Raw genomic sequence first — 27098 nt, 5'->3', positions numbered from 1 at the left:
GCAGTCAGGGGACGGGGGCGGGGGGGGAGATAACAGACACGTTGAAGACGCTGCTTTAATTCAGTTTTTAAATAGAACATTCGTAAAGTAATTAATGCCAAGTTGCCTTAAAATAAAAAAAAAATGAAGCACAATTAGCGTTTGTGGCCATTGCGCAAGATTTGATTCGTGCTCTTCGTTCGTAAGGGCCTTATCTTACATTTAGCCAGCCAGCAATGTATTTTTCTAAACATTAACTTTAATAGCAAGTCTTCTAATTCCCTGTTACATTTTCACATCCATGAAATACTTGAAACTGATCACATTCCTTGTTACAAGTCTAGAAAAACATATTTAAGTAGCCATTACTGTGCGCATCTCTTTAAATATTTATCAAAAAAAAAAAAAAAAACCAAACCCAATGCTTAATCTGTTATAAAAAACAATACACAGTGAGGATACAAATACAGCTCTAACCCTCGGCGGCAGCAGTTTCTAAGCGGTGAGGGAGAACACCTCTCCCTCCGCCTCCCGGTGTGGTGGGGAAGCTCGCCTGCTCTGGTCCCCACTCCGGTGGTCGGCGTTCTCGGCAGGCGCTTACATCCACTCACAGCACCACGAACCGCTTAGAGCCGTGCGGCTACAGGTTTCTGTACAGGTATCCTGGCGTCTGACGCAAAAAAAAAACCACCCAAAAAACAAACCAGTAAACAGTTAGCATCAAAACGCTGCAAATACCACTCCTTTAAACTACTTCTTGCTTTATTTTCCCTGGTCATTGGGTTGCACGCTATTTCAAATAAAGTAGGGAGATGCAAAGCTGCAGTCAATGACACCAGAGAAAGTATTGTAAAAAAAAAATAAAAAAATTAGGATTTTTATACAGATAAATCTAAGGAACTACTAGGGAAAAATCACTATATCTAACGTACGTGTATTGTCCAAAGTAATTTCTAACTTGAGAAGCTCTCTTCAAATTAATTAGAGAACACCTACCAAACATGTCCAGGATTTTATTAACCGCCTCTTGATTTACATTGTAAGTGAATCCATTGGACCTACGGTTGAAAGAAAAAACACCTGTCTCTCGAATGAATATTTCTTATTCCAGTCATTGCTATACAAATAATCTGAATTAAACATTTTCATAACTACATCATATTTTTCATCCTACCAGCATACATATTAATTTTAAGGACATGGCAGACTTCTAAGTAGATTGTACTCAAGGACAGTTATGGTTTCTTTAGCCTTCCCCTTGTTCACAGTCCCCATGTTTCTCTCTTCCCTTGATTTTTATTGATTCTTCCCTTGATTTGTATGTTTTCAATCATATAATTTTCATGACTATCTTGCTGAAACTGAACCAGATCTTCAGCTGATGTCAAATTCTGTTGCACTCAATTGATTTTTTTCCTTTTCCTTGAAAGGGGAATTTAGCTATAGACATCTATTTAGCACTGTGAGAGGGCAGGGGACATAACAACAGTACTTTGTGCACTTTCCAAGAGCACTACAAACCTTAACCAATTCATTTCCTGAACAGGGCATAAGAAAATAGCTCAGGGTCATCAGCTGCCAACTACATTCTGTGAAACACTCAAGAGAACGTGGGGACTTGTATCAGGGACTTCCATGGTTATACTTTTAAATACAGTAAGAAGCACCACAACACAAATTAATTTGGTAACAGGAAATGCATGTCACTGTATTTTTGTATAACAATAGCTGCTTTTTAATCATAGGCCTATAAACTATGAACTGTGTTAAAAGACTTTAATGACTAAGCTTTCAGTTAAATTGCTTTGAGACATCAGTGCTGAACCCCCCCCAAAATCAGCAGTATCTCCGATTATTGCTTACATTGCCTGATGAGGCTCATTCTAACACACAGAATAACCCTTCTATTAAAAATAAGCAGGACTGTTCTCTTTGCTTATCAAAGCCTTGGGAGAAACTTTGAAAACCAAAAGGTAAAGGGAGGCAGAAGCAGCCTGCTAGCGAGTTAAGGAATTTTGTTGCTGGGTCCCACAGGAGTGTTTCCACTGTGACAGGGTGCCATTCTGCTCCTACAACGTGTACAGAAAGGAACTACCTGGGTCTTCACTGTGACTCAGGTAAATCCAATCAACCTTCAGTTGACTGGTGTTCAGGCAGTCGGGGTTCTGCTGTTCTGTTTCATACTAATAGCTCAATCATTAAGAATTGCCAGCAAGACCACACGCTGACTTCTATACACCAAAAAGCCAATGTTACTTACATTTTCTTTTTCTTCACTGCACCTAGTTGCACAAGAGCTGCTAAGGCATTTTTCTGCATGTCAGAAGACAGTGCTTCGTAACACTGCGTGTTCCCTACAGAGAAAGCAGAAACACAATTAAAAGTTTTATCACTGTCTATTAACAGCTACACTTGTAAAACCTTATTGCGTAATGGCTGTACACACCCTTCTCAAGAAGTTGAAAAACAAAGTTGCGGACTCCAGGTATCAACTGCTTCTCCGTAAAGGCTTCTTTTGTTTCCTTTGAGAGGTATCTAAAAATTAACTAACATTTTAAAAAAAATTAGCACTTCTTTCGTTTTGATTGTCAGCTTGTTATGAATTACAAACAGACATGTCCTCATAAGTCAGTAATCCTGTTCCACTTTGAAAACTGTAGGAGAGGAACTCAAAAGGTATCATTACATAGAGCTTCTGAAATTTTTATTACTGTTTCACAAGCACGAGAATCCTGATATTAAAATAAGGTTCAGTATTACTATAATAGTTACCTTAGACATTAATTTAACATTCCTGTTCTCACAAACAAAACAGTATAATTTTTTTAAAGCAATACCTGTTTTAGAGATGGTAAAAACTGGGCAAATCAGTGCAATTCAGCCCACGTCATACACCAGATCATTAACAGACTCCACTAGGTTCAAATGCCTACAGTCCCACCAATCTTACACTGACACAGCTGAGATTTTTAGCCTCCTGTTTTTTGTATACATCGTTTATTACAAGAATGAAAGTGTTTAGTCTTATTAAAACCTTGGAAACCCAAAAGAATTTAAAGAGATATGGATGCAATTAATGACTCCCAAAAAAGCTATCAGATATGACATGCAAACTCATTTCTGCACCTGGCAGGACAGCCTACATAAAATGAATTAAGCAAGACCAATGAACCTGGTAAGCAGCACACTCCCTGTTAAGCTTATAAACCCACAACGGGCCACAACATTACAAGGTAGTTACTGCTTTAGTCAATTGAAAAAGTCTGAGCCAAAAGCTAAAAATCAGGATCCCGGGGACAAGGTGGTGTTTAAGATATTTATTACTGCTATTTCTCAACTCTTGCACACTCCAGCCACAAAAACAGTCACTATTTATAGTGCAGAAGTATCACAGCTCTCCTGGTTTCTCCTATAAAACACAGGAGAAAAAAGATAATTTTCTGAAGAACAACATACCTGATAACCTTCCACAAAAGGTTTGAACATAGCTGACAAGAAAGATACTATAACACTTCCTTTGTCGGTAGGGTAGATTTCCTGTTGACTTGTTTGAATGGCATCACATTTTGTGAGTAGAAAACATCCTTCCTCAAAATCCTGGGAGAGAGAAGCATAACCGAAATTTTAACATCTACCGTAAGCGCAGCTACCTTTCCCCACAAAATCAACAACAAAAACCACACAACAGGACACCACTTCCATTTCTGAACTCAGTTCTCAAGAGACTGGAACCAAAATTTTCCTATGTCCCAGAAATACCTTTATAAAAAGACAGAGGGAACATGTTCTTAAACACAGCAGCATCTCAATCCACAACAGGCCTAGGAGCAAAGAAAGCGGCTCTGGTAACAGCCAGCCTGAGCTCCCTCCGGATTTTGTCAGAATAGGGTCAGGTTACCTGGTTTAGGGTTTTTTGTGCAGGTTTATTTATTTATTTATTTTTAAAGTCAGGGTTTGCCTTTATCTCATGCCCACTGTCTCCGACAAATGATAACAAAGTTCACTGACCTGCCCTCTACAAAAGAGACAACACAATGGCCAAAAGTTACACATTATGGAAATGTCAATGACAAAAACCATTTTACTGCCAATACCAGTGTAAGGTGAGGGACACACGCACCACGCACACACACACACACAGAACATGAGGGGATGGGACACAGACATGACAGACACATGGATGACTAGAGCGGTGTGTTGCTAAGAGATCCCTTAACATTATAGCAACTATTTCATTTGACTCCAGTAAAGTCAGTCATGAGACAGTCACCTTCCTGTTCCCTGCTTGGTTTTGGTACTTAAAAAAAATCTGCAAGAGGCAACAATTGCTAACAATGAAAACTAAACATAACACTGCCAATCAGCCTTTAAAAAAAAGGCCCAATTCTCCTCTATATAAAAATCTATGAGATTTTAATATGGTTCCAAGTCTTGAATATTCTTACGAAAATTATGCTTATCTCTTTTTTTTAACGCAGGAAAGATCACAAATATCACCATGAGATATTTGGCCTTAGCATTGATAAAAATCACAGTTAATGAGTTTTAAATCCAAACAAAAGCTACACGTGGACTTACCAGTTTATATTTGGTACGACGCCAAACCAGTTTTTTTACTAATAAATTTGTGCTCGCCTGCATTTCCAGCTGGCTGGACTGGAGCCAGCTCCAACCCAGCAGGATGTGTACAAACTGACACAGCAAGTCCTGCAGAGAGCAGAGCGCTGCCTGCAGTTTTCACAGCTTGCCTGTGTCCGGCTGTGTTAGGAGAGCACGCAGACATACTGAGCCCTGTAAGAAGGTGGTATGCAGGAACAACACTGGCTTTGTCTGAGTTATGGTTGTATGGGGCGGGGGGAAGGAGGGGAAGCTCTTTTCCAGCAAATAGCATGCGGCTAAAGCTTCCATAAGACTCTAAGAGGGACGCTGTTATGCCATTAGGAAAGTTCTCCCTTCAAAAACCTTCACAGGCTGCATCGCCTCAACTGTGCGGAAGATTTTGGCTGCAGAAGTTTACATCAGGCTTTATTATAAGCACTTTCCTCATAGTGCTCGTGATGTACTATATGAATTTACAGGAGATAAATGCCAGTAATAAAAAGCTGAAAGGGCTCAACCATGAACCATCAAAATATGAAAAAAAAGTTTACTAATGCACAGGAACATCGAAACCTTCAGAGTTCGAGGTATAAGAGGAACACTAACCATTGTGTAAACACTACAGAGTAGATACCACCATGCTGTGCAGTCAAGGAGAGGTAGGTACAGAGGCGTACTTTAACAGAGGAGGTGCTGGGTGTTGGCACAGTTCTCTGGTAGCCCTGCCATCACAGACCACACACATGGAGCTACACAAAACAACTGATCACAGCTGCACTAGAAGGAGTATAATCAACCAGAGGACAATAGGTACTTAAATTTAGAATTGCATACTCTATTTGTCAAAGATAACAAGGGCATACAATGGTTGGTCATTATTTGGTATAATACCTATAGTTTAACTTTCTGAAAAAGCAACATTGCCCCTCTGCTACACAGTCTGCAAGAGCTTTTAGGAAAAAAATTATCCTGGTGTACTCTCAATGAGAATTCCCATTTTGTTTCTGCACTGACAGAACACACCCACTCTGTGATAGACTTCAATTAAATCTACATTAACACTTTTTTCTTCACAGCCTAAGGTGTCTTTCATAACTGTAGAGCAAGAGGACAGTATTTACAGTTCATTTAAAAGACTGCTTTACATATATTGTTATATATTGTGCTGGAAGACTGGTAGCTTTATGCAGAAAAGCCAAACTTCTGCTACAGTTCATTTTAATAGTTCAGACTTGGGCAATTTCAGGATTTTTAGTTTTTTACTGGAAGGGGGGTGGGGGGAAAGATTGCATATGCAACCTTGTGGATTCAGACAATGTTTTGCAACTAACCAAATGATCCCCTTTTAAGTTCTTCCTCCCACTTACAGATCAAGTCGATATCACTGTAGGTGTTTATCACAAAGCACTTGTTTGGCAGAGCCCTGAAATCAGATGCTATTTTAGTTGGCTGCATTACTGACTATCAGTATTTTTGTATAAAGGATGTTTTTACCTTCAATGAAATGCCAGGAAAGAAGATGAACTCATCAGAAAAAACATCTCTCAAGAAGCTGAAGCAGCTATAGACTTCCTCTGAAACAACATATTGTAAAGTATTGTTGTTTAAAAACATAATTTAAAAAATGCAAGTGAAAAGCCATTTACTCCTTATTTTAGAGAGTGTACCTACTTCAACTAAAATTTGGACTTGGCATTAAAAGCATGCATACAGCATCAACCACAACAGAACGGCAAGTACTCAAAGCACTTGATTTAATTGTTACCAAAAGGAAAGAGCAGGGGGTTGTAGATTCTCAGAACATGCATTAAATACCACATAATTAGATGCTGAACAAAACTAAGGTTATGTATTCCGAAAAGTTTCTTTAAGAGCCAAGTATTGGAGAATGCTAAAATACTTCAGAAACAGTAGTGGGAAGAGAAGAAAGACTGAAAACTGGCTGCACCGTATGCAAGTGAGCTGTGTGTAATTTGTGACCTAAAATGCTGGTCTGCTAAACGCCAACAAAATAAGACACTCAGAAACCAGGATCAGCTCATCTTAACCTTGCCCTCTCAGCAGAATATACCTACTTTCAAAAGTATCAAAGGGTAAGCAAACAAAAAAAGGCAAGCAAAATACCCCGCTCCCTTCCCAACACATCCACCTTATACCATGGGAACTTATCCAGTCTAACAGTCTCAGATAGCTCCCACGAGCTGTCACAGGAACCTTGTGCTCCTCTCACAGCCGACAGCGCAAGGAGCAAAGCAAGTGGACTCTCAGAGCTACCCAAATGTACCTTTTCTGAAGCTGCGTGTCATCTGCAAGGCAACTGCCACCAGAGATGGACGCACAAACACGTTCAGCAGCTGGTTTCTGTAGGTGGCACACATGAGGATGGCCAGAGCACGCTTAAAGACGATTTCCCCCACAGCTCCATCTTCCAGTCCTTTGTCATTCAGGACCACGTGGCCATCGACAAGGCGAGCAATGTTGGCATGCAGGGTCAGGCCCGATAGGACTGCTTTTCTGGCACACAGGTTATCTGTCAGGAAAACAATGCTCAGGAAGATGCAAAGGGGAACATAACTCTATTGAAACAGCCTAAAATGCACCAGTATTTCATTAAGTTTTATCACTGAAGACCAATTATTACCCCAAACACTCAGTTAGAGAGATGTTCTAAAATAATCCATACCAGGAATGGGCAGCGTAGGCATAGTATGAGATGGAGAGAACAAATTCCAGACATTTCTGTAATTAAAGCACTTTAAATTCTTCCACTTGCTAACAATGACAAATACTTCCTTTGTCTCTGGAAGATGTGTTCTGAGCCTTCAGATAAAAGAGGATAGATGTGTTTGACAGATATATTAATCAGTAAGGAAATGGAGACCATACTTTTGCTTAGGCATTTCTGACACTACAAGTTTTGGATCAGATGCATGTCTTCATAATGTTTTTCCTCAACTGTCATATACAAGGAAGGCCTCATCCCAAATTAAGCTTAAATAAATCCTAATGTAAGTATCGTTACATAATATACCTGCTCAAAGAGAAACCAGACTGTACTTAAACTCAGATCTCTTCTTGTTTCATAAGACAATCCTTTTAAAATGCCAAAGCAAGTGTGCGGTTTCAGGGTTTTTTTTTCGTTTTGTTTTTAAACAACAAAGTTCTTCAAAGGCAGGCATGAGTTTCACAAACCTGTGGGCTTTGGTCAAGCTTTTTTATCAGTTTGACACACCACAAACTTTACTCAGTTAAAGAGCAGCATCTCAAGTTGTGAAAATACACTCACCTTTTTAAAATACCTTACACCTTAAACACTACCAAAACATTCCCTTCATCAAATGTTAACTCTTTGGCAAGCAAGGAAAGAAGCAATAAAACCTTCTTATTGAACACTAAAATACACTTTACATGTTCACAGCACCACAAGCATATCAAATCAATATAGCATCTGACAGAAAAAAAAATTTAAAATTTCATATGCTTTCCCCTTAACATAGATTTCACATAGAATCTCCTTGCATCTTACTTGCTCCTCCAGCCTACTTTGTTCCATTTTTGCAAAAGCTTCCAAGTTTCCCAATATAATAAGAAGCAGAAGTCTGAGCAAGTCACTTTGCAGTTCCTGTTTTTAATATAAAATTTCTAACAGCCAAGCAAATGTTCTGCCTGTAACAACCAACCAGCAAGACAAAGGCACAAACAACTAGCTGTTTGGAGACAGAAGAATGGACACATGTAGTTGCTGATTTGCTGAAATTGCCAAATTAGCCTTTAAAACGTATTTATTCTTTCAAATTATTGACAATCCAAAACAACAAACCCTGTTTCTGTATAACTGATGCCTAGAGTGGCGCCAGCACACTCCAACAAAATCTGCTCAGTTGTTGTCATTCCTCTGTTTCTTTACCATGCCTATTTGCTATGCCCTGACCACATGTCTAGTAAAGCAAAAGCTTATTCATTGTTGGTAAGAAAATACACAAAATAAATAAGCAAACCCAAATGTGGTATGCTTTTCAGTTTCCTGTGCAGTAAGATTCTAAATGATGTTTAAATATTGCCATGAAATTCTTCCTTTTACCAGTCTAGCAGGAGCAGACCTTGTCTGCATTCATTGCAGTGCAGATCCCTGAAAGAAGAAGTGGTTTTCTCTCAGAAATGACAGAGTTCTGTTATAACTGTAGCCTGTTCCTATTTCTTTACTGCAGTAGTGAGAGGGATCCTTGATTATGCACATGACTACAAAAGCAAAGACCCATGGTTTAACTGTACCTACAGTGAAATGGTAAATGTACTTGCATTATACATTATTTTTCTTTGCTAGCTTTACCACTTACGTCCTGAGGCTCTAAAATTAGTTACTTGTGTCACCTTGGCTCACAGAGAGAAGTTTAAAACAATTATTCAGAAAGTTTGGAAGGAGAATCAACCTTTCAGCAGCCAATATATACATATACATTATATATATAAAAAAGAGTGTCTGCATGTGTATAAATAAATAAATGAAACCACCAAGGAAGCCTTCTCCCCAGGTCATCACGGTTTCTGGGGATAAAGTGAAATTTAAAAATAAATAGACAACTTATAGTTTTGATTTTCTCTCACCCATTTGTTGCCACTAGTTCTTTGCCACAGTAACAACTTATACTATAGTCAATACCAAGCAATAAACATAGCATTACACCAAGTTAACTGCTGCAGATCAGGTAATTGCCTGTGACTTACATAGCATTCAGAAAGATAGACACCAGGCAAATCTCAGTACCCTAATATAAGTACTTTATAATTTTCTGTTTCCACCTAACTGTTTTTCAAAGTATTATCTTCTACAGGCTAAGTCAAAACCTGTCAGGTTTTAGCATCATTTTTTGCATATCCTAAAATCCATTTACAACTCTGAGGAAAATATTCTGTAAAGTTGTCACCATACACTGCTTCCACAGAAATGTAAGTTATCCTTCATAAGCAACGAAAGGAATAGAAATAACACTTTCTCTGCATACCAGGCCATTCAATGAATCCTCCAAAAGTCTGTGTTAAGCCTTTAAGCCACAGGGTCTTTTCTATTAGAAGTTCAAAATCCATGGCTGGCAAATTCTGGAGCAGGATAGCAGCAACTAGCACCCACGGGCTCAAAACCATGTTTTCTATTTGCAAGAGCTCCATTTTATAAGCTACGTCACTGACAAATTCTTGGATATCCTCAGATGGCTTTTGGGGAAGATGCCTGAAAAGAACAATGTAGTTCAAGGTAAAGAGCTCCAAAAACTGGAATATAAATCACACCCTTCCTTATTTCTTCCTTACTGCTCCCAGATCCATAACTACTTTACAGCACCTAGCATCTGGAGGGTGATTCTATCTCTGTGCTATGTATGTAGAACAGAAGTACAGAGCAAAACATCAGTAGCTTCATGACAGTATTTGAAACACAGATCTCTGTATTGATGCTGCACACTTGTTATCTTGAAAAAATATGTATGTTATACATATGTGTGTATATATATATAAAAAAACATGTACGTTACATAACAAATTGCAAAAGCCACCCAATACAGTCATAGACACAGCTCCCTGGCACATGATCACGTAACAGTTTGCCGTAATAAAGCAAGAAGGGAGAGAAAGGCAGAATTTTTAAGTGGCAAGAACACCGAATTCTCAGAAAACAGAGGTTTGCCTGGCTCATGCATCATCACTAAATTTTAAAATGGCATCTTCTCGACACAGTACGAAGCTACCCAAGTAACAACCTGTTTCAGGAACACCCAGTCACAAGCATGATAAGGCTCTGCTGAGACAAAGCAGGTTCAGCAGTCTAAATAGTCAGATGGGGGAAGAGTCAGAGAAGGTTGCAAACAAAGTACAAGAGAACATCTTAATTATTTTACATAGGTGAAGACTAAACAAATGCTTTTCCTGTGCATACACCATGGAAAGATGTGGTACCTGGGAACCAAATTGTATGGGCACCGATTGATTCTCCCAGATGCCAAGGTTCTAAGTGATACCGGCTGGCCAACATAGATATGTATGGTACCAAAATTGTCACTGAGGATTCTTCTGGCTTTTAACAACCCCTATGAAAATGGGAAAAGCAAAACTCAAATTTTGGTGCTATAGGGTGTGTATACATCCACCTATGTTCTGTTCTTAAGGAATTTACATACAGATGTAGATTCTTTGGGCTTTGGAACTCCTAGGAGTTCATATGCATAGAGAGATTCTTCTAATATCCTCTCATAACTGATGCTGATGGGAACAAGGTACGTGTCAAAGACTTCACGTTTCAAAAATGGTTCCATCACAATGCTGAGAAGACCTGCAAATTGAAAAAAAAAAAACCACAAAAAAACCCAACAGTGAATCACTTGTCTTTTTCAAGTAGGGAAAAGCAACTGCAATTTAACTTTGAAAAAGATATCTTCAAATTTTAGAAACTGCTAATAGGTGTGCACTGTGCCTGTTCTCTCTTCAAGCAAGCAGAAGCAGAAGACATTGCCCAAGCTTTAAAACAGAAGGTAAATGTAAGCAATGCATTTGGACAGCTATTTGTGCTCTTTTCAGCAGCACTGCTCTGCGCTCACACAGCATCTTTGTTCTAAAGATTCCCCATTACTTTTATAGTTAGCTTGCAATATTTCTCTGCTGGTCAGGGGATGCCTATTTTCTAGAAAGAAGAGGGTGAAGAGTTACGCAATTAAGTACACAATGGGGCAAAGGGAGAGAAAGCAGTAGAGTGCAAGAGACACCTATTGCCGTTCTTTGTATGACCTTGGAACTCCAACCATAGTGTTTTCCTTACTCTGACAGACCTCACCAATTTCCCATCACTTTAACAGCCCTTGTGTCTGAAGAACTTAAGAAGCACATAGCAACTAATGAAAGCACTAATAATCATTAAAAGTTCCAAGTTTTCAACAAACCTACCAAACTTTGGAGTCAGAGTCTTGGCGGTGCGGCTTCTAGTCCCTTCAAGAAAAAATTCAATTGGGGCATAGCCACTCTTCAAAAGTAAAACAAAACAAAAAAAGCTGCTCAGAAAAATAAAAACATTTCTTCTTTACTGCACACAAATAGTTTTAAGTACTTAAAATGTAAGTAAGTTTCTTTTAATGGAAGCCATGCATGTCTAACTTCAGTAATCTCTAAGCCTATATTCATCCATTGTATTTGCCACACCATATAGTTAAATTAAGGAAAATATTGTATCTGTCATGAGATAGGGGCTCATGATCCAACGCAACTGATGAGCAGCAACTTGTTTACCACCTACTGCTGAACTATAACAACAACAGAGTGCATGCATGCTCTTCACCTACAGCAATTCTGAGGTAAAACACATTTAATCAGATCCCAGTGAAGACTTTCAATCACATAGCTATAACATTGTGTGTATTTCACGTGAATCATTCCAACAAAGTATTTCTTAGGCGTACATTTTGAGAGTTCAGTAATTTATTTACCCTTAGCATCGTTTTTACGTATTCAGAAAACACTGCCCAGTAGAGTCTGTTCCCACCGAAGGAACGTCGCATAAAAAAGGCACCTGCCCTTCGTAGCAGCTCACCAACTATTTTCATTCCTAGGAAATCTGAAAAACAATGAAACAAAAAACAAAACCACACACAGAAAACTTGTTGATTAATATCAGCCAGCAGAATCGACCACTTTCTCTAATACACTGATTCAATTACCAGAATAAAGAAGATCTCTTTCAAGGATTCTGCTGTTGCAAATACCTTTATTTGCTTCAGATTGTCTACCAAGACTTATGTAAACATGAATGGCATAATATGCTTTCAATGTTTTTTGTGTAAGCAGCAATCACTTAGAGCAATTTATTTTCATTATTTAGATGGCCAGATTTCAACCCTAATAAAGACTACATTTTTGAAGTACATTGTCTCACTCATCTGCAGAAGGATCAGTTACCACTGAATGTATCGTAGAAGACACAGAAATTAACTGACCAGTTACACTACATTATACCATTCATGATCCTGACTCATCGCACTGGGAGGTGTACACCAAACCAGCTAAAATTTTTTATAGTTTTCTAGTTTTAAGCAATGATGGTCAACACTTAACTTGTCAAAACCAGGAAACACTTAACGTTAACAAATTTCTTAGGGAAGCATTTAAAACGAGTCTACACAGCAGCCGGCCACATGCCACTTCAACCTCCTTGCCACCTCACACCATGAAACACTTGAGAACAGATATTCACTCAGTAAAACAAATTCACATGTCCAGCTGCAACGCTGACAATGACTGCCTTAAAGATGTCATATGTCAGACACACATATATGTGAGATACAGAGAGAGAAGGAAAAATAGATAAAAAGAAATTGGCTACAGGACCCTGGGCAGCAATAGCAGCTGTCAGAGCTTCCCATGTACAGAGGTCCATCTTTTTCCTACTCTCCTACTACCCTCCCTCCCTCACCACAACATAGACTCTATCCCCTCCCTTACTTCCACCCTCCTGCCACATACTCAACCTCCCAAGCAGGATGCCAGCTGCACGCCCAGCACCTCTCCCCACCCCATAAACTGGCACTGAAACGCATCCCTTCACGTACCTCACGCCTACACCACCTCACCAGCTCTGCACCTCTAATCAGATTTGCTCCCAAGACCTGAGACAGAAACACAATCCCAGCACCAGCTAGATTCCCACTATAGTACTGTATGAGCACGTACTCTGGTGTTAGTGGCAACTGTTTATGTTCCCTTAGCTAATCCCCATAGATCTATCTGTATGCTACTTGAAGCCAGTCGATAACTAACAAAGCAGAGGCACTTACCACCTGTATCAGGAGAGTGCCTCTCCACTCAGCACAAGTACCACTTTGAGAGTGAGTTTGTAAACAGAATCTTGTGAACCTCTAACACAATATGCAGTAAATACAACTACAACCATAGAGAAGTGTGTTTTCTCCAGAGGCATTTAAAATAATACACACATGCAGCAGTATAATCAAGCGGCAAGCCCCTAATTCTGAAGAACTTTGATCCCAAAACACCCGAAACACTTGAAAAAATGTTAACCACTCAAAAAATCCCTCTAAGCTAAACTAATAGTATCTTAAGATACTGTTTTGAGGTCCAAAACTCAAAAAGGCTCTAATCCAAAAGTCAGCAAAGGATTACACCGATACCTATGACAGCATGCAACCAGATTCTGAACCATATGTGACAGGTAAGCAGCTGCAACACCTTGATCAAGGCAGCTATGAGACATCAGCTTCTGAATTCACCAGAATCTAACCCACATCACCCAGAGGCAAGATACCACGGACTCAAAGACCAGCAGAATCTCGTCTTCCCTAGCAAGCACGTTCTCCCAGCTTCTGCTGATTTTCTACTGGTCTTCCCAACCGCTTGACTGGAAAAGTAGACTACAGCAGAGCAGTAGGTTCCCAGATCTTTGCTAGCTTGCCTGTCCGCATTACAGTGCTGCACCAGACCCAAGGTTGTTGTCTGCCTGCTTAGAAGACCTGGTTGATACCCAAGACTTCCAAGATCAGGTTTCTCAGTTAAGTGCTGCCAGATTCTGGATCTTCAAAAAGCACTTTAACTCAGAAGATGTTTACTGTTAAAGTCTTCAAGAACCATTTCCTGCAAATATACTGGCTTCATCTGCTTTAGAATTAAGTGCATCCAAAATCGTGACCTCTGATGTGAAATTTTGTTTCCCAGCCAGCTCTGCTTTCAGCACTTCACATAACAGAGTTCTGCCAATGCTTCAAGGCAATCAGTCACATCAGCAACAAGCAGGAAGTGACTGGCACTTCGTATCTGGCTACTGTGACTGCTCTTAAAACCGTATAAAGTATCACAAAAGGTTCTGTATACACAGTAGCTCTTGAGCAAGTTTTTGCCTGTTCCCAGGCCAAAAAAGCAATATAGAAGTCTTCTTCACAACACCTATCTTTGCCCTGGCCTTGGGTCTACAGATGGGGTACTTTTGGGCAAACTTGCTATGAAGAAATTCACCTTTGACTGGACTCAGCACCGATGAGAAGCTTTCAGGCACCGTAAGCATCTTGCCCAAAGAGGTTTTAACAAGACATATTTGGAACAGAAGTTAAACACAACTACTTATAGTAGCAGCTACCAGACCCCTTGGTACCAATTCTCTGAATCCCGAAAACACTGTTAAAAGAACATACTTGCCTATTCCTGCAGCAATGACAGGCAAAGCCAAGTCATACGTATATAGCAAATAAGACAGCATCAAAAAGTCTACATAGCTTCGGTGACTGGGCAGCAGTACAACTGGATGCTCCTGAATGGCGTGTTGCAACTAAAAAAAAAAAACAAAACAACAAACCAAAAACACACAGCACAAACAATATTGTTCCAATATTTACAGACTGACTGTTGAAATTTGAAATACAGACCTTCACAGAGCTTAAAGCAAAGAGAAGCTGATTTGTTTGAGGGTGATTTCTCTGTCCATATACTCTACACCTTTTTCAGCATGGAACCATAGGAAACTTGGAGCAGTAGTTTCCAGACTAGCAGCCTGTGGTTCACAAGCATCACAGGACTCAAAACCCAGGGCCACCTCATTACATGATAGTCTAATTCAAATCCCTTTTGATGGGGATGGGAAACCCAATAGGGGCTGTCAGGGCTGACATTGCTGTCTTCCAGGGAATGTACTGCACCCTCCAGAACAGCAGCATCCTGCAATGAAACGGGGAAAACAGCTCCCCTGGAAACTGAGGCAAACTTAAAGCATCTCCTGCCTCAGAGGTGCACAATGTTTCACCACTCTTAGCTGTATGAAGGTTTTGCAGAACAGCGAACCCATTCAGCCACATAACTTTAGGTTTTCACCCCCAATTCACCTAAATGCATTATTAGATTTATAATATCAGATAGAAAAACTCTCTCAGTGGTTGATCTAACAGAATCACTGACTCATGGTATTTCTTACCATAGGAAGCATTTGGAAAATGTACAAAAAGTCCTGCTGACTGTTTGCCTCTAAAATACTTATACAGCAACTGTCTTTCCCCCTACACTTACTAAGAAGTGCAGTAATAAACACAAGTGCAGTCTTTTTCTTCAAAGGGTCTTTTTCATATTTGTTACTTGGAGTGAAGATTAGAGTCTTTGTCCAAGTGATTGGTATGAAAATATTATAAAACTTTTAAGTTCCCCCACCCCCCACCCCCAGTACTCACTCTCTGCATTCCTTCTTCATTCACACAAACTCTCTGGAAAAGCTGTTTAAATATTTTGCTCAGAGTAAAGGCAAAAAATCTGACAGCTCCTAACTGCATACTGTGACCCATCTCATCCAGGATCTCCATGGCTTCTTCTTGAATAATATCAGGTGATTCTCCCATCTCTTTTGCTAACTAAGAGAAATAAAACAAACAAAATAGCAATCAGATGTTGTTCCCTTCTCCTTGCCCACACACGCCATTCTACGTGCTACAACAGTTATGGCAGAACTATTGCAATAGTCAGCAAGATTTGATTTTATGTGACAGGCATGCATCTAATCATACATAATCTGTTCAGTGTCAGCCAACAAGAAAAAGCCAAGTTAAAGCTGTTCAAAATCAAGAATGAGCTCAGATGTCAATGGGGGGGGGGGGGGGGGGGGGGGGGGGAAGAGTGTGCAACAGTTTTTTCCCCCCAAACACACAATCTGAATGTTTTAACCTGTAGCATCTTCAGAGGAGACTGAAGTTCGAAGATCGTTTCCTATATTATTGGTCTAAAGAAGGCTGTGTGCTATTTTCTTTGACTAGTAAAATGAAACCCGTGTTTGCAGAGATCTCATAACATAAATCTTTGAAGTGCATTTGGGTTAGATTTTAAGACTTGACTAAAGAACCTCAGCCCTATCATGCTTTAATTTCTTTGTAATGTATTACTTTGGCAATGGTTAGCTGAAATGCATACCAAGCACTGTCTTTACCAACTTTGCACGTCAATGATCTTTTTTCTGTTGCTATGCACATTCCCTTTTGAAGTTTCTTAAAACAGACTTAAATAATGGTCGTCCCTCCTATTTGATACTTTGAATCTAGAAATATTTAATTGAAAAGTTAGTCTTTTACTGTTATGGAATGAGGAACATGCCTTTTGCTGAACAGGGAGGAGGAAAGAGGAGGAATGGCAGAAGAAAAAGCCTCCAAAAAAGCATGGCTCTGTTTAGAGGACAGCACTGCTTATTATTATTATTTCTATTTTGAGACAGAGGAGAAAATCCATCTCCCCCCAGCCTACCTCCATACACAACCTTACCATCATATCTACTGGTTCAACTTTGTTTTATTAAATGCATTATGCTTTATCCTGCATATTTCCACATGTAGCTATAACTGATTATTTTAACCACTTAAAGAAGCCAAAAACTGCTTCCACTTGAGCCTGAGAAAATCAGTCTCTCTTAAGAAGCCAAAAAATTATTCTTGTTATTCACTAGGGAGAGAGATACTGTTCTCATTCACCAGTAAAAGGCCTACCACACAGTTGATCTTGTCTGAATTAAGTGCACATCCACTACAGAGCTAAGCACTTACTTCCCAAAATCAGGAATCAAAAAAACAGACCAGTCACATATAGCAAGCTAAACCAAGCAAATGCACTTAATTTTACATACTGCACGTTAGTAACCTCAGCAATTTGTCACAAGAACAAATTCTAGTATGCCTCTGTAAAGCTGCGTAAACTCTGCCCAGGCAGGAGGCACACTAATCGTAGCCTGTTGGGCATATTGCCCAAGACAGTCTCAGTTAGATACTTCCAGTAATTTCTAGTGCAAAGCTGATAACTAGATTCCAATGGCAGGTCTGCTAACCCCCTTCAACTACTTGACACTAGCCGGGAAAATACCCATCAAAAAAGCAGCACTTCAGAAAATATCACACAAATGCCTTTCTTTCAAATCTGCTGTAAAATATTTTCTTTCAGTAAATGTTTTAGTGCTTCTAAAGTTGAAAGATTAATTTTTCTGGATTTCATACTACTTGGCAATTCATGATGGCAACAGGACTACTTTGTAGGACACGGTTTAGTTTGTCAGATTGTAACAGATTTTGATATATCATAGGTAACACTGACCATTAAAAAAAAAAATAAACAGAAAAATTTTATGGTAGCCACTCACTCAGGACTAACCAAAACATCTTATATACTTCTACTGGCCTGGAATTATTTTTCATGAATACTGAAAATAGTTACTCTGCTAACTAACATACATTCTAATTTCAGCCATTTCAACACAGTGTAAAATATGAACCAGTTTGACTACAAAATATTTTATTCATTATAAAGTAGTAGCTGCCCTTCATCTTAAAACAAAAATTTGGTTATATCTTCAACAGTGTTTCTAATTCAAAGAATTCTCTGTGAAATTTAACTCTCATTTCAGGGAAAGTAGCATTTATGACTGATTCATAAATACATCACTAGCCTATAAAATTCCTACAAGACATCCTCAAAGTACAAAAACGTCTACTAAGAAAGAGTGGATTATGTCTTTCACAGGGCTGCTCTGTGGCGAGGACAATGGAGGAGGAGGAGGAGAAAAAAAAAAAGTCAAGCACATTAGGTAAGTTAGATGGTGAAGTGTCGTATCTGCAAAACCAAAATACTATTTATGAAAGAGCTATCTAACAGCTTTAGTGGCAACTCCATGGCAAATCAGTATTTGTTTTTCCTGCCAAAAGAGTACGGCTCTGAAGTTACCTATTTATTGGACCATGTTTCAAACTACAGCTATCGTGTTTGACAAGGTCAGCAATAATCTTTTTTTCCCCCTGCTGCCACACAAAGCTTAGCTGGGTTCAGTCCACCTCCTCTTACAGCTAGCTCCGTGTCCAGACTCACCTGCTTGATAACATACTGAACTTGCTCCGACTGGAGAACGGCACTTTTAATAGCGTTTGGCTTGCAAGGTGAAAGTCCCTTGTAGATCACAGGAGTATAACATTTCATCGCGTATCTCAAGTCACTGGACAATCGTCTTTCCTCCAAGATATCTTCAAACTCATCTCTTTTCTTTGATGTGAGCTCTTTCTGCTGGGAACATATAAAAAAAGAGTGAGACACTGCCTCGAGCTATTCAGTGGTCTGCTTGGCTACAATACCAAAATAATGGCATGCAATACTTTTGCAGTATTTGGGGTTTCTTTTTAGCTTTCCATAGCATCTGCATGCCACACTCTGAGTGCATGAACAAATATTACCTGGTTGGAACAATGCTGCAGAAAGAAACTAAAAAGAAAAGGGAAAAAAAAAACCAGCAAAAAAGACCCAACCCTTTCCAACTGTAAAGATGCCCAAATCACCCTATGCCACATGTTACTTAATTCTGCCCAACAGGAAGGAGTTGAGAGAACACCTGGGCTTTGAAAGCTAAAGTGCCTTGCCTCCAGCCTCTCCATGATTAATAGGTATTAATTAAAACACCTCTCACAGCTGCAAGAAGACAATGCCATGAATGATGTTATAAAAACACAGTCATCAACACAAAAAAATAATCCCTGCTACTTTAAGTTGCATCTGGGACCTTGGTGATTCGTGCTGTCTTTCACCAAGCTTGGATATAAGGTACATAAAACACAGCCAGGCAGGAACAAACCAGAAAAACCTTATTATCAGCCACGTGAAGATCAAAATGCAATATGGTGCACATGTAGGTAAATAGAGAGCTCCGAGTAACCAACACCACTGCTAAGCAGCAAAACGGTACATCAAGAACAAAGTGTGGACCCGCCCCACTACAGAAACCTCGGTGACAAAATTCTTCCCCTTGAGTCAGCAGGCATCCCCTGCGCTGGAGAGAGATGTCTCCTACTACCTCCTATAACACCACAGTTCATATGAATGACCCCTCAGTCTTTTCAAAACTGAAATTATATTTCTCTGAACTTCAAAACAGCAGCAATAGCCACCAGACATGCAAGACAACTGGAGCAAGCCTCTATGAAACACAAATATAAAAGTTTTTGGTTATGACCAAGCATATTTATTAGAAGAAGACGCTAAAAATAAAAATGCTTGTCTCTTTCTCTACAGCATCACTTGAAGGGTAGCACAGGCATCCCTTTTATTCATTCTGCCTCCTCTCCCTATATACAACCTGTGCAGAACCACTCTGATAACGAAGGATAAAACATGTCGCTTCATGGGACCTTTTCTGGTGCTGGGAGGAAAGCCTGGCCAGCAAACACATGGGAGAACACCAGGAAGAGATAAGCAAAATGCCCAGCAGCAGCGGCGGCTGGGTTTTCAACCTTGGGAGAGGGAGTCAGGTTTCTCTGCCAGCTGACCACAGCCACATCAGCAACACTATCAAAGCAGCTGACATTTAAAGTAAGTAGAGAGCAAACATCAGTGCACACAAATCCTGCTATAATGTTTGACCTTCTCATAATCTTTTCCCCACACAGTATAGTCACGCTTGGATACCATCCTCCTACTACAGTAGCATTTGGGAGATTGTCTAACTTTTCTTGCTGCTGTCGTAGTTTAGAGAATTGTTCCAAAAATAACTGCAGAATGAACCCTCCAGGGACTTTTAAAACAATCCTATGCAAGGTGTTAAACCCAGGCCCGTAGTCATTTAAAACTTTAAGGGTTTTTTTCCTGTATGGTTTAGCATTAGAGTTTTTAATCTTTCTTCCTCCACAGCTTTCAACTAGTTGGTGTTTTGCAAGAGCCAAGTAACCTAACAACTGTTAAGACTGGAAGTAGTTTATATTAGTTATCTGTTGCCATCGACATGTTATATCAACACCCTTGATTAAAAATAAAACAGAAAAAACCAATCCATTATGCTCTGTAATAGCAAAAAAGATAGCTCAACTACTAGCTGGCTCTAAGCATACACCTACTTAGATCAGTATGTGACAAGTCATGGCTCAGAAAAATCTAAGCAACATTTATGTCAGTTACCAAAGTTTAAACCCTGCAGTGTGCAACTACACAGAGCCCAGACAAAGAAACCCCGCGCTCAGCTCGGGTAGCGTAAGCCACATCAGCAGTCACCGCGCGGCTACAGCCGCTCCCCAACGTGGCTCTGGCGAGCGGGGTTTTGCAAAGGCCACGGCCAGTTGAAAAGTCACCTCTCTGCCACTGGTCCTCACCTGGTGTTTCCAGATTTGACGTACAACTGATTTCTCCCCATGGCAATAGTTATTTTCACGCCCTGTCCTGAAGTATTGCTGAGGGAGCCAGAACACACACTTTACCAACCACTAAAGAATAACACTGCTTTTACAAATTACAGCCAAGCTGTTCCAGCTTCAGTCGCCGACTGGTAGAGAGCACATTTAGAAGATACGCCGTTGGAAACCTTTACATCAGAAAATGCAGTTACGCGCACTGTTACTGCGACACTGGTGAAGTAGAAAAGCAAAACAGCAGGAGCGTGGAACTCCTCTGCTTCCATGCAACCTTTGACAGCAAAAAAATGAGGGTGCTCATGATGCTCTTGGGACACCAGCGTACAGCCAAGGAGACACAGAAGAGAAGTTTGGGAATCGCTACCGAAACCAGGAGCTGTTTCCCTCTCTCCCCCGGTCCCCTCCTCCAAATGCAAGCAGAGAAGGGGGTTCAGCACCCCGCACCCAAATCTCCTTGTCTGAGGCTGGCGTAGGAGCTGCAGGGGCAAAAACCAAGGTCAACGATGTCATTTCTACCGCGTAACACGGGAAAACCCGCTTCGGCCACTCTGACAATTTTCGAGCGCCGAATTCCTCGTCGCTGCCAGGTTTCTGTCCTGCGCCGCAGCCGCGGGGGCTGCCTCGCGTGGCACCCCTGCCCTCCGACACCTGCCGCCCCAGCCAGCCTCTCCGCCGGGCCTGGTGGCAGGGTTGTTGGACAAAACCTCTCTAAAGCGGAGTTTCAGCCGCTTCTGAGTGTTTTTAAAGCCGCTTGGCCTTTCGCAGTGGATCCGAGGGGAGAAGCGGGCGCTCGGGGTCCTGTCGCATCCGACACGGCAGGTACTGGGGAAGCAGGAGAAGCGGGCCGGGGGACACGCAGCGCCTGGGGAAGGTGAACTCATGAGGGGAAACGCCTGGCTCCCGCTCGGCCCCTGCCTGTCCCCGTTGGGGCCCGGGAGAGACCTCATCCCCTCCCGAGCACAGCCCCTGCCACGGGGGGTGAGGGGGGATTAGGGCTGGGGCAGTTGTGTGCCATAGACCCGCGCCCAGCAGAAACCCCAAAAACCCTCCGCTCCCCCCAGGCCCCAAACCAGGGGGGCAATCGGGGTTGTTGGAGAAGGAGGGTTGCGCCAAGCGCCGTCACTCCGCTTCAGAGTGAACGGCACCGGCGCGGGGGTGAGGCGGGCAGCCCCCTCCTTCCCCTCGGCCCCCCACTCCCCCCGTCCCGCCGCTGCCTACCGAGTACATGGGCGCCCCTCGCCGCGCCCGCCCGGGCGCCGCCGCCGCTGCCGCCGCCGCCGCCGCCATGGTCCTGCGAGCTCCGCCGCGCCGCCCCACGCCCCGTTCGCCCGCCCTACCCCGCCGGGGTGTCCTCCCGCCCGCGGCCGCCTCCCGCGGCGCCCATAGCCCCCCGCCGCCCCGGTTGGGCCGCCCGGAGCGTTGCGGCAGGCGCGAGGGAGGGCGGGGGGAACGCGCGATGGGCGGCGCCATCTTGGGGGCGATGGGCGGCGCCATCTTGGGGGCGACGGGAGCCGCCGGGGATCAAACGTCCTTCCGCCCGGCGGCGGCAGCCATGGGGTCGGGGGAGCCGTGCCGCTGGCTGGAGGCGGTGCTGGGGGCCCTCTACGATCTGGGTGGGTGAGCGGGGGTCGGCGGGGCGGAGTGGGGTCGGCGGGGCGGAGTGGGGTCGGCGGGGCCGCGGCCTTTCCTGAGGGTTGGGGGGAGGGAGGGTTCACTCTGAAGCGGAGTGACGGTGGTCGCGCCCAGCTGACCCGGGGTACGCGTTCCGGCACGCAGGTGAGGAGCCGAGCGCTCGGGGCTCCGCGGAGGACGGCGAGGCGAGCGCAGGAGCCGCGGCGGAGGAGGAGGAGGAGGAAGAGAGCCGGGGACCGCCGGCGGCGGGCGGGCGGCGCGGAGCCCGCGACTTTTTCGGGGAGCTGCGGGCCGAGCTGGGCGCCGCCGCCATCCCGCCGCCCCCCGCCGCGCCGCCGGCCGTGGAGGTCGTGGTGTTTCGCGGGAGGAAGAGGAAGGGACGGGCCGGCCCCTCGGCTGCACCCACCGGGGGTGCCCAGGTAGGACCGGGTTTGGGGGTGCGGGGGGTCCCCACTGCCCCGAAGCCGCCCTCTGCTGCGGTCGTGGGTGCCCCTGGCCCCTAGCAGGGACCTTCTCGTAAGGGGGTGCGCTCCCGGGCACGGCACTCGTCAGTAGCTTTCTGGTTCTTTTAAGCGCAGATATATTTATATTTGTTTTTTAAAGCCACACCGGAGAGCTGAGATTGAGCGGGTACTGGACCAGGATGCCCTTTTCTGGTGACAGCTAAAACCAAACAAAACCCTCTGCATGTTTGGTGGTTGTTTTTTTTTTCCTGTCTCCCCAGTCTGCTACCATAAATTGTGAGATACCTTCCATAATTCCCCTGTCCCACACCTAGTTTCTTCCCTCTTGCTCATCCAGCTGCCTGGAAATCTGGGATCCTTGGGCGAACGGTGGGCTCAGCTTGGTGGCATCCAGTCCTGCTCATTTCCAGCAAGGCTGCTGGCAGGGGCAGGCTGAAGCAGGGGTGGGGGCAGGACTTGAAAACATTTTTTTCCCCAATTTCAGAACATCTCTGGATAAGTATTTTACATTTGAAATAGATGTATCCCAACAAAATAAACTGATCTGCAGGTAGGACTGCTGATACGGCAAGAAGTGAATGAAATGGGAAGCAAAGCCTCTTGGCTACTTCTGTCCCTAAGTGTTTTGTGTGCTGCTCTGTTCTTGTCGATAGGTGTGGATGCGAGGTGCCAAAGCTTTCCTTCTCTTCTCTGGCATCACAGCAACACTTAGCCATTCACAAGCAACGTGCGTCTTGGAGGATCGGTGTTGGGTGGTCGATGGGGGAAGGCATGACAGCATTACATCTCGGTCCTCTGCTGTGGTTTGTTGGTGCCAAATTCCCTCATGCTACCAAAAACGGTAGCTGAGTTGCTTCAACAGAGAGGCCTGGGTAGGCTTGGCTGGAAGCTGAGCTGCCTTCCACGCTGAGCAGAGGGTCCCTTGCTGGTTGATTGGTCTCCAGATTTTATAGCTTCTCTGGTTGTTTTCTCCAAGTTGAGTTTTATGGCCGTTACATCAGAAGCCCAATTCTAAAATAAGCTCTGGTAGGCTAGCACTTGGCTGTCTTGAATTCAAGGAGACTTACTGGTATCTGGGGTTTGACTGCTGGGAATTGGGATGTTCCAGAGACTGACCAAGTGGTTGGTTGAATCCATAAACTTTTGTGCTTTTTCTGGCATGTTTTCCTCTAGAAGTTGCCCTAGATGTTTATTTTCTCATGCTTTTTACAACTTAAATTTTTCTGACCGAAAAGACTGGTGTTAGGCTTGTTCGTAAAACACTCTAAAAATAACCAAGTTTATTTGTGGTTGAAATGGATGATTTTATATAGAAGCTTTTGCAGAATTGAGAGAAGTTTGGGTTTGGCTCTGGTGGATGCAGAGGGAAGCCCTGATGTAACCCTGGGACCTGAACCTGGGACCCAATGTGACTTAACGTCCTGGAGAGTGAAAAGGAAATGGATTAAAAGTACTCGGGTTCAGTTTTAATACATGTGTAGTACTCCTGCCTCCTTAAAGGACACAGTGCCCTTGACAGCAAACAGGGAAAGACGAGCGGATGCCACTCGAACCGACAGCCGTTTCCCTACCCGTGCTGCCTGCATCGCCACGCTTGGGAGCGGGCAGAGCATCGGCTCAGAGGTGGTTCAGCACATCCTCCCTGAAATGGGGATTCGGACACAATCGAAAATAACCCTGGGAGATATGTTACTGCTCTGAAGTGTCCCACATGGGACAGTCGCATAGCGGGCAGGCGTGGAGCTTTCCCTGGGGATTTTGCGCTTCTTTTTCTTCCTAGGATACGGTCTGTCCCCACTGGAGACTTCCCCTGCAGATTGAGAACTGCTGATGGATGGTCTCCATGTAAATCGTGGAGTAGAAAAGATGTGTTTTTTACTGATCTTGTTCTGAGCAAGTAGTTTTGTTAAACAGCGTTAAGTGGCATCTGCTGTTTGCTGACTGCATCTTTGGAGCAGTTTCTCTTGCATTAGTTAAGCTGGATATGAGCACTAATATACGTCCATGCAGTTGCAAATTAAGCTTGTTCTGTGTGTTGCCATCAGCACATGCTCTATTACTGCTGTGTGCTCTGTCTCAAACAAAATGACTTCAAGTTCACGTCCTATCCTGCATTAGCACTTTGTTACAGATTTGGAAATGGCATTATGCGTGCTGCGTAGCTCACACATGGCAGTTTTTCTCTTATAAAATGTAATTTATACTTGAAAGTATAAAAATTAATTGCAGATACAAATATTGTTCTGAATTATGAAACTCTTTGTAAGTGTTAGCAGATGATCCAGGTACAAAAATGCAGGACAAAGCTATATGCGCTGTGCTATACTGGTACCCTTATAAATTGTGTGAGGTTGTTCCAGTAAGACCCCATAATATCTACACACTAAAAATGCTGTTGAGACTGTCTTTTTTAATAAATCCAGGTAATAAAGCTAGAAAAAGATAATTCTGGAAAGGTGTATACTCTTCCCTACAACTCATTTTATGTTTCACTGCTTTCCGAAAAACTACCACAATCAGCATTCAGACTGGTGTTACTTGTTATATTAATTTGAAATGTTTTATTTGTTTATAGACCAAAATAGTGGATGAAGAGAAAAATGCAAATGAACAAGAATTTAACTTCGAAAAAGTAAGTCAGCAGGACCTATTTAATCTCACTATTTTAATGTGCAGGTATGTGTATTTATATCCTAGGGAAACCTGTGGTGGGACTGATGGGAAATGCTTCCAGAAAAGGTTATCTCTTATAAGTGAGGATTTTCTAATTGGTAATTTTGGCTGTGTGCCTTGCCAAAGGAGAAGCATGCTGGCTGTTGTCAGCTGCTCTGTGTGAAGAGAGGCATGTTAGAACTCTGTGGCCTTTCTTTCTGATCTTTCAGTGAGAATTTGAGGAGGATCACTGTATGTTAGCTGTGTAAAGCCGCGCGAGTACCCATAATGTTTAGCATAGGACTGTCAGGCCCATGGTGTTAGTCTTGGATTTCTCGTCTCATGTGGGAGGGAAAAAAAGTGTCTTGGCATCTATTTTTGAAACAGCAGATGACTTTCCATGTGTCTTTTTATTCTCATCTGTTCTTACATGACTGCAACTAGCATTGGCCTTCTTAGATACTGATCCATTTACAGATCTGTGCAAGGTTTTTTATGTGCCTGATCTCTGCTCAGGGATGTGCTGTGATCCGGTGAAATGTCTCACTGGAGATTCTCCGTGGAGCTCTGTACTGCTGAGAACAGTGGGGATTTAACCACTGACTTTAAAAAGATTATGAATTCACCACTTGTTTGGCCAGGTTATTCTTGTATGGTGTCAACTATACGTGTGTGTGTAGTCAAACCACTTCACCATCTGCCCATCTGTGTTTCTCTGCAGCCAAGGAATGAGGACACTCTGTAAACGTTGGGTGCTCTGGGTAGCACATTTCGTTGTTCTTTGTGCAGCACAACATGATTCATTTTTATATGGAGGAGATCCATGCCGTGTGTTGTTTTGTGTGAAATGAGCAGAATCGAAAATTGTCCCCTGATAGTCCTCACCACCCAGACATTAGATGGACAGTGGTTAACTGTTCGGCAGTATAGCTCCAAACTCAGTTAGTTTTATTTTACAGCATGCTGATTTTGGGTATTAGCCAGGGTTTCTTTGGGAGTATGACTTTGTTGTGGTCTGTCAAGTGTTATTTGTTGGACAAATTATGAAATGATTGCAATTTTCTGTAATGTTCTAGGCTCGTCTGGAAGTGCACAAGTTTGGAATCACTGGCTACAAGAAGCAAGAACAACGTGTATGGGAACAGGAGCGTGCTATCATGCTGGGAGCCAAGGTAATTGTTGCTTGGTTTGTGCCGAGCGGTCACCCAGCTCTTACAGTGCAGGAAAGCAGTAAAAAACGCTGGGGGGGGGTTGACACTACATTTTTAAAACACGAGATCCCCTGCCCTGACCCTTCTCTCACTTCATCCTTACTTTTGCATTTTCTATTCTGTCTTGTCTATTTCCTGTAGACATTCAGAAAATTATATGATTGTGTTATCAGAGATATTGTACAGATGAAAGACGACTGATTTTTAATCAGGCCATTCAAAACTAAATTGTTGGAGGAAGAGGCATGTTTTTTAAAGCTTCACTTTCTCTGTGAGTTAAAGGTGGAGAAAACTTTTCAGTTTTATTTATCATCAGTAGTGTAAAAGAAAAAAATAATTTTGTAGGTCTTTCTTGGTGGGTGGGGAGGGGTATGGGTTTTCTTTCTATCTCAGTGTGT

The 27098-nt window shown here is 42.5% G+C and overlaps 1 protein-coding gene across 2 annotated transcripts; it reads right to left on the bottom strand.

The window, feature by feature from the left end:
* Window positions 1–218: 218 nt before the first annotated feature.
* GNPAT (glyceronephosphate O-acyltransferase) lies at window positions 219–22226 on the bottom strand. 2 transcript variants are annotated; one of them, XM_075043320.1, is made up of 16 exons: window positions 21960–22226; window positions 18442–18633; window positions 15780–15956; window positions 14761–14890; window positions 12045–12172; window positions 11509–11584; window positions 10749–10900; window positions 10528–10658; window positions 9582–9805; window positions 6863–7108; window positions 6073–6152; window positions 3436–3576; window positions 2426–2525; window positions 2240–2333; window positions 976–1037; window positions 219–649 (listed from the first exon to the last, which is right to left on the bottom strand). In XM_075043320.1, exons 1-16 carry the CDS (start codon window positions 22209–22211, stop codon window positions 606–608), a joined length of 2229 nt encoding a protein of 742 aa, XP_074899421.1. In that variant the 5' UTR covers window positions 22212–22226; the 3' UTR covers window positions 219–605. The 2 variants fall into 2 exon arrangements, with proteins under 2 accessions (XP_074899421.1, XP_074899422.1); XM_075043321.1 differs by having other exon boundaries at window positions 18442–18630.
* Between the last annotated feature and the right edge of the window lie 4872 nt (window positions 22227–27098).

The sequence above is a fragment of the Buteo buteo genome, chromosome 12, assembly GCF_964188355.1.
Source record: "Buteo buteo chromosome 12, bButBut1.hap1.1, whole genome shotgun sequence".
Classification (NCBI taxonomy): Eukaryota; Metazoa; Chordata; class Aves; order Accipitriformes; family Accipitridae; genus Buteo; species Buteo buteo.
This window is presented reverse-complemented; position numbering and strand designations above follow the sequence as displayed.